A 7,943-nucleotide genomic window follows, 5' to 3' on the forward strand; every position below is an offset into this window, starting at 1 on the left:
CAGCTGTCCACTCGAAGGTTTTTGATTTCCTTAGTGTGTTGAAGAAGTGGTGACATCAGTCAATTGACTTTGAGATGAATCGACTGAGTGCTGCGATGCGTCCAGTTAATTTCTGTACGCCTTTTATGCACGTTGGGGAAGGAATCCTTTGGATTGACTCTATCTGTGCTGGGTTAGCCTCGATTCTCCTTCGAGTTACTAGGCACCCAAGGAACTTTCCTGCAGTCACACCAAAAGAACATTTAGTCAGATTCAATTTCATATTATATTTCCTAAGAATGTCAAAAGATTGTTTTAAATGGCTGATGTGGTCCTCTGCAATGAGGGATTTGACGAGAATGTCGTCAATGTAGACTTCCATCATCTTCCCCAGCAAGTCGACAAACATCTTGTTGACTAATCTCTGGTAAGTTGCTCCTGCGTTCTTCAATCCGAATGGCATGACCTTGTAGCAGAATATGCCCAAGTTGGTCATGAAAGCTGTCTTTTCCTGGTCGTCTGGATGCATTAAGATATGGTTGTATCCTGAGTATGCATCCATGAAGCTTAGGAGTTCATGACCGGCTGTGGCGTCTACCAGCATGTCTATGTGTGGTAATGGGAATGAGTCCTTAGGACACGCCTTGTTGAGGTCTGTGAAGTCGATGCATACTCGCCATTTGCAATTCTTTTTCTTAACAATGACTACGTTGGGCAACCAGTCGGGATAATGCACCTCCCTCTCGAACCCATTATCAATGAGCTTCTGAACTTCCTCGTTGATGGCCTTGTTCCTTTCAGGGGCAAATTTTCTTCTTTTTTGCTTCCTTGGTGGTTAGTCTGGATCAACCTGCAATTTATGGACAATTACTTCGAGGTCAATTCCAGTCATGTCCGCATGGGAGCAAGCAAAACAATCATAATGGACAGATAGAAAATCAATGAGTTTAGTTTTGATGTCAGGGTCCAATCGTGATCCAATTTGGACTTTGTGATCTGGGAAGTCTGGATGTATTTGGACTTCGTCCAACTCCTCCATGTCTGGTTGGTTCATCTGAGAGTCAGTCAGTCTGTCTTCCTGTAATTGCTATAACTGAGCGGGTTTGGCCTTCATGGTAGTCTGGTAACATGCTCTCGAGTCTTTCTGTTGGCCTTTAATCTCTTTTACTCCCCATTTAGTTGGGAACCTTAGGACTTGGTGGTATGTTGAAGGGACTGCCTCCATTTCATGTATCCATGGTCGACCTAGTATCATGTTGTAAGCAGACAGAGAGTCTATTACCAAGAATCTTGTGCACAAATTGACTCATTCGGTATAAACAGGTAGCTCGATCTCTCCTAGTGTGTTCTTTTGCTCTCCACTAAAACCGATGAGGATTGTAGTTTTCTTTATGATCTTTGATTCATCTATCCCCATTTCCCTGAGAGCACTTAAAAATAAAATGTTAGTTGAACTACCATTATCAATAAGTATACGTTTAGTAAGACAATTAGCAATGTAAACTGCAATGACAAGAGCATCATGATGTGGGTTGAGGAGTCTGGTTGACATTGTTGTTGAGAAACTGATGGTTTGAGCTGGTAGGTTGATGGTATTCTTCTTTGTCCTGCTGGACTCTCCTTTGATCCAGTTGGTCTGCCTGGCATGTCTTTTGGCTCCTGAATGGGTGACTCCGCTTACCTCAGAGCCACCAGTTATTACGTTCACTGTCCGTTCATGAGTAGGTGGCTTCGGCGGGGTTACTTCTCTTTGGACGACTGACCTGTCTGCCACCTGCTTGAATGTTCTTTTGCCTTTGTCTATGAGTAAGTCAGTCAGGTGACCACGTCGTAACAGGTTGGATACTTCCAGTCTTAAGGCAATGCACTCATCCATTCGATGACCGTGGTCATTGTGGAACTCACACCATTTTTCTTTGTCTCGCTGGTCAGACGGAGTCCTCATCCTTTCCGGCCATTTCACTTTGTCTCCGAGTCCTTTCAGTATGCCAACGACTTCGGCTGGTGAAATTGAAAAATTGTATTCTGGTATCTTTGGTCCATCTCGCAGACGTGTCTCGGACGACCGGTTGTTCTCCCTCATTCTGTTCTCTGATATGTTGGAATACGGGTGTGGCTCGGATCATTTATCACTCTGCCGTCTGCCTGCCTTTGAGTCTCTTCGAGTTTCTTTTCTTGGAGAAGAGTAATAATAGTTAGCTTCATCCTCCTCCCATTTGATTTGTGCCCAGGATTTGGCAAGAACGTCTTCCATCGTCTTGCAAGGATACTTGGTAAGTTCTTTGTATAGGTCTGAGTCGTAGCGGAGTCCTTTGCAGAAGGCTGAGATGGCTGTGTCCTGATTACAATGGGTTATAGAAACCTTATCTTTGTTGAAGCGACCTACGTACTCTCGTAAGGGCTCACCCCGTCGTTGAACTATGATGTAGAGGTCTTCTGCAGACTTTTCAAGTTTCCTGCTACTGGCAAACTGCTCAACAAAAGTGTCAATCAATTGTGCAAAAGTAGAAATAGAATTATTAGGTAAATTAGTATACCACTGGAGGGCTTGTCCAATCAGACTAGAACCAAATCCCTTACACATTCATGCTTCCCTCATATCATGTGGGATGGCAATGGTGAACATCCTCCGCCTATATTGTGCGATGTGATCATCCGGGTTGGACGTCCCGTCAAACATCTTCATATTTGGGAAGTTGAACTTCTTTGGCATTTCCACTAGTGCAATGTCGTCTACGAATGGAGAGTCTGCATAATAGCTTGTTGTACTCTTCTTAATTGGAGTCGGCATCCCAGGAATCCGTTAAATGAGCGCCTCCATCTCAGCTAACTTTCGAGCCAACTCGGGATCTTGGATTGGAAATGAGCTTGTGGTTGCTTGGCGGATTGGCTTGCTCATGACTGGGTGATTCAATCTGATTGTCTACTGCTTAGGTATATTCTGATCAGCTCCAATGATGGTCTGGCTGGCTCCAATGGTAGACTGACTAGCACTTGGAACCTGCTGCTGTCCGGGTCCAGTGGCTGGCTGACTGGTTCCTGGAATCTATTGCTGTCCAGCTGCACTGGCTGGCTGGCTGGCTGACTCCTGGCATCTGCTGTGATCCAGGCGCAGATGAATGTCCATGTTCAGTCATGGTTACCTGTTCACATGTATTGACAACATAATTTTGAATGTTAGACATGGTGGGTGGAGTTTGATAATTCCTTACCAAGGGTGATGGAACTGTCTGATTCGGTCCATCACTGTTAGAGATAGGAGTGAGGTCTCCCAGAGGTTGCATAGGGCTGACTGGGCCTTGGAAGCGGGATGGCTGAGCCTTGGTGGCTTGAGAGGACATGGCCTCCATTTGTACGAGCAGGTCAGCATTCTCAGCTTTGAGCCTCCTCATTTTCTCGTGTTCTTCATTCATCTGAGCAGTAAGAGCAGTGAGTTGAGCAGACAAATCGGGTGTCTTAGTCATGTCTGACATGGCTCTCAAGTGAACTTTTATCTCTTTGTCGATCGTCTGATTGCTAGGGCCCCACGGTGGGCGCCAAATTGTAGAGGGGATTTCCTACAATTGATTAGACGGGCATCAGCAACCTGTCAAGAACAAAGAGAGAGAGACAAGAGTTCAATTGGGAGCACTGGTGGGGTGTCAGCCAAAGAGACTCCAACGCTCAAGTTAGTCAGGTTTTAATGAGAGCTAATTGAAAACAATAAAATTACGATATAAATAACGAAATAATGATGGATGGAAGAGTAGTAGAATGGTCAGAGTGACGGTGGCGAAGGGGTCGAGCGACTAGGTCAGGTCCAATCTTTAACGCCCCAACTCCTGGGACCGTTACGGTGTGCCTTGTAAACAGTGCTAAACTCGCTAATAGAGTCATTTGGCCAAAACGTGATCTAAGTATGATTAGCGGTTTAGGGTTTAAACATTTTGGTTATGATGTAACGTTTCACTAGAACGTTTAATATATACATTGGGATCCCGAAAATACAAATCAGAGTTTATTATAGAAAATATTTACAATAGGCCGTTCTAAGCGGCAAAACAGGGTTCAACCCTAGTTCTACTTTAAACCTCGACCGTGGCGGTCGAGCAGCTGCATATGTACACGTCATCACCTAAGCTCTCCAACTCAAGGATGGTCCAGCTTCTTCTTGCCTTTACTTGCACCACATAGCACCCATGAGCCGAAGCCCAGCAAGAAAACATAACACTTTATAGAAACATTATCAAATGATTATCATTATAATCACACGAAGCTTAAAGCTTCCAAACCAATGAGTGCACATCACATGATTCAAGAGGGAGAGTGGCTGCTAGGTAAGCCACTAGCCTCCAAGTACTTATTTCATTCATCGACCCTCGAGGTCGGTTTGGCATTAATGCTCTTTGAGTCATTCAATGCTAATGGTCGATTAGATCTAATCTCCGTTGGCTTGCGTGAACCACGCTAAGACCGTTCTGACTAATGAGTCAGCGCTACGTGACCAGTGTTCAGTATCATTGCCAAACTTGACTAATAAGTCACAGTTTCACAGCTGATACTAACACATTTGCCAATTCTGAGTGACCAGTGTCCAGTATCACTGCCGAACTTGACTAATCAGTCACAGCTTCACAACTGATACTAACACCTTTACCAATTCTGACTAACGAGTCAATGCAACGTGACCAGTGCCCCAGTACCACTGCCGAACCTGACTAATCAGTCACAGCTTCACAGTTGATACTAGCACCTTTGCCAAATCTGACTAATTAGTCAGTGCCATGCACAAGTAAGCAATGCTATCAATGTGTATCATATGCCAGTTATCCAAGAATAGGGCATTTAGCATGCTTACTAAACAGTTGCTAGCATAATCATGATTATGCACAAACTCAGAGACTCAAGCTCTGGCCAATCTCATATTCATCATTCATGGCATGCCCTAGTCACATGTTTTTCGTGCATCACATGCATCACACTTAATCATCCAGCATGCCTCAACAATAATCATATGCAAATGGGCAAGATCGCCAAGCATTCACTATGCTATCAATGTTTACATTTAAACATCCAACATGCATCAATCATAGCCATGCATGTCACACACGGGGTGCAGTTTTCTTACCTTGGGTTCGAGCGAGAATTAATAAAAGAAACGACCTTTGAGAACGATCAGCTTTTAGTCCTTTAGCGGTCACCTAGTCATAACCAAACATATAGGGTACCATTAATAAAATGAATATTAAAATGTTCCCAAACCAAAACCTAACCTCCGGGACCTCAAATACTACTCAACCGGGTAGTAGGTTCAACCCCGAGGCCTATGGCTTGAATCCTCAAGCTAAAAACCCCATTCTGGCAAAAATGACGTTAAGGGTCGCGGCCCTCCTTGGCCATGCCGCGGCCCGCCCCTCAGACAGAGGCGCCTAAACCCAGTTTACTCCAAGGGCCGCGGCTCTCCCTGGCCATGCCGCGGCGCAAGCCCCAATTCAGCCAAAACCCCTGTTTTTCTTCCCCTACGATTTCTCTTGGAACCAACCTATCAAACCCAGTTTAAACACCACTCAAACCTCCAATACAATCCATAAACTTGTTCTATACCACACCCTTAGCAAAACCCAAAACAAACCCCAATTAAAACCTCCATCAATTCCAACAACTCTCCATAAAAAACACAAGCTGAAAACTAGTATCAAAACAGAGTATGCACCAGAAATTAATGGTAGAAACTTACCTCCAACACGATTTGAATCCTTCCCAATGGCTGTACTCAAGCTAAACCTCCCCAAGCTTGACTCCCTAGCTTGCTTCCTCAAGATAGGCTCTCAAAACTTAAAGAAAAGGGTGAAGGAAGACTTGTACGGGAAGGAAGGGAGAAGGATGAAGATAGACTCTGTTTCTGTTCTATTTCCACAGCTTTCCTATGTTATATATATCCAAAACCCAAAATGACCAAAATACCCTTAAGCCAACTAAAGCCTCAAACCATTTCAAGGGTAAAATTGGTACTTTCCGCCTATCCCGTTAATCATAATTAACGCTTCCCAATTCCCACTAATCTCCATATTCTCAAATACCAACAAATCACATCCCATTACCCTTTAATTCCCGGTAATGCTCTAATCATTAGTATCACCCCGAGACTCACCCTGAGCCCCGAACTTAAGCCCGTTATGACTAGACCGAACACTTACATCTTATGATCGTCTCATGTTGAAAAGCTCGAACCAATCCACCCTATAATGTGGCTATATTAATTAATCTCAACCATGCACCCAAAATATACAACTACGCCCACAGTGGCCAAATTACCAAAATGCCCTTGCATTTAAAATATAAGCCCATATGCATGCATTTACCATCATATAATAATATAATTCACATAAACATGCATATAATCATTAAATATCATAACAAGTCAATTATGGCCCTCCCGGCCTCCTAATCAAGGTCCTAAACCTTATTAGGAAACTTGGGGCATTACACAATCAGACTGACTAACTAGTCTTGCTTGACTAAATCGCTCAGAAATAGAGTAGCCTTCATTTCAATTAGAGAGTAAAGAAATTCCAGTGATTATCTGATCTCCTTTCTCAAGCCCTGATGGTCTTATTTATCGTCCTCCTTTTCGTTACGTTCTCCTCTGTCCAAGTGGTTTCTTTATGAAATTCTCGGCGAATGTGGTGTGAGCCTTGACTGTTTCAAGGTCCCTGTCTGACTGAGCGTATCCGGGTTCATGTTCGGGTATGGTTTTGGGCATTTGGATGGTACATTGTATATGCGAGCCCATTTACATGGGTTTGGGCCTTATTGGCTAATTAGGCTAGCTTATTAGGCTGAGTGACTGCTTGTTGGATTCTTTTTTATCAAGCTGACTGATTTTGCCCACTACAAAGACCACAGGAGTGGCAGTCCATTTTGTGCCCGGATTAGAGCAACCCAGCCACCGGCAAAATATAAAGCACCAGTGCTGGCGGTATATACTGAAAAGGCAGATCCCATCAGATATGTTGGGAAATTTGAGGACCAGATGGAACTGCTCGGGGTAAGTGACGATTATCGGTGTAGATTTTTCCTGGCTACATTGGCAGATACTGCCCAGGAGTGGTATTGGAAGTTTAAGCCATATTCCTTCACCTCTTGGGAAACATTCAGGAAGGAGTTTTGTAGACAATTCAGCGCTACCCGGACTCCACCAGTTTATGCCAACCACTTGGTAGATATCAAACAAGGAAAAGATGAGTCTTTAAAAAATTATATATACAGAGATTCATGAGATAAGCCAATAGAGCAACTGTTGTAGGAGACGAGGGGAAGATGGTTGCCATATCCTCTAGGATAACTTATCGAAGCCCTTTGTGGGATAGTATACATAGAAATCCAATTTCAACACTTCAACAATTTCTTGACCAAGCAGACAAGTATATGAAATTAGATGATGCAATCGAGAAATAGGAGAATGGCATAAAAAATTTGGGCGGATCAGCTGACCCTCCTAAGAATGGTGGAAAGAAACGTGGGAGTAACGTGTCTGACCACCATGAAGAAAATAAGGCTAAGTCGAGTTCAAATGAAAAGCCAACCAAGTATGAGCCTCAGTTCACTAATTACACCATTCTCTCAGCCAGCCGAGCGGAAATATATCTTGCTAGTCATGAAGAGGTTCCCTACAAGAAAACTCCACCCATCAGGAAAGAGATGAGTAAGATTTGTCGTTTCCATGGAGATTATGGTCATGACATGAATGAATGCAATCACCTCAAAGATAAGATAGAATTTCTTCTCCGGTCGGGTCAGTTGAAAAAGTACCGGGTAGAGACACCCCAAGGAGAAGGAGGAGCAGCAATCCTGGGTTCAAATGACAAAGATCTCCACCCTTGCAACCCGAGCCTGTGGACTTTACCTTAGACACTATATGTGGAGGTCCACACTTCGCTGAGGATAGTAACAAAGCAAGGGAGAGGTATGCTCAAACACTTCAA

The 7,943-nt window shown here is 43.8% G+C and overlaps 1 protein-coding gene across 1 annotated transcript; it reads right to left on the reverse strand.

The window, feature by feature from the left end:
* Positions 1-1,285: 1,285 nt before the first annotated feature.
* On the reverse strand, positions 1,286-2,062 carry LOC133784874 (uncharacterized). The gene has a single exon (XM_062224146.1). The coding sequence runs from the start codon at positions 2,060-2,062 to the stop codon at positions 1,286-1,288; it is 777 nt and encodes a 258-aa protein (XP_062080130.1).
* Between the last annotated feature and the right edge of the window lie 5,881 nt (positions 2,063-7,943).

Source organism: Humulus lupulus, chromosome 6, assembly GCF_963169125.1.
Source record: "Humulus lupulus chromosome 6, drHumLupu1.1, whole genome shotgun sequence".
Taxonomy (NCBI): domain Eukaryota; kingdom Viridiplantae; phylum Streptophyta; class Magnoliopsida; order Rosales; family Cannabaceae; genus Humulus; species Humulus lupulus.

Excerpts from the sequence above, each read along its gene's own strand:
- LOC133784874 (XM_062224146.1), bottom strand. The coding sequence starts at position 2,062 with ATGAGGGAGAACAACCGGTCGTCCGAGACACGTCTGCGAGATGGACCA.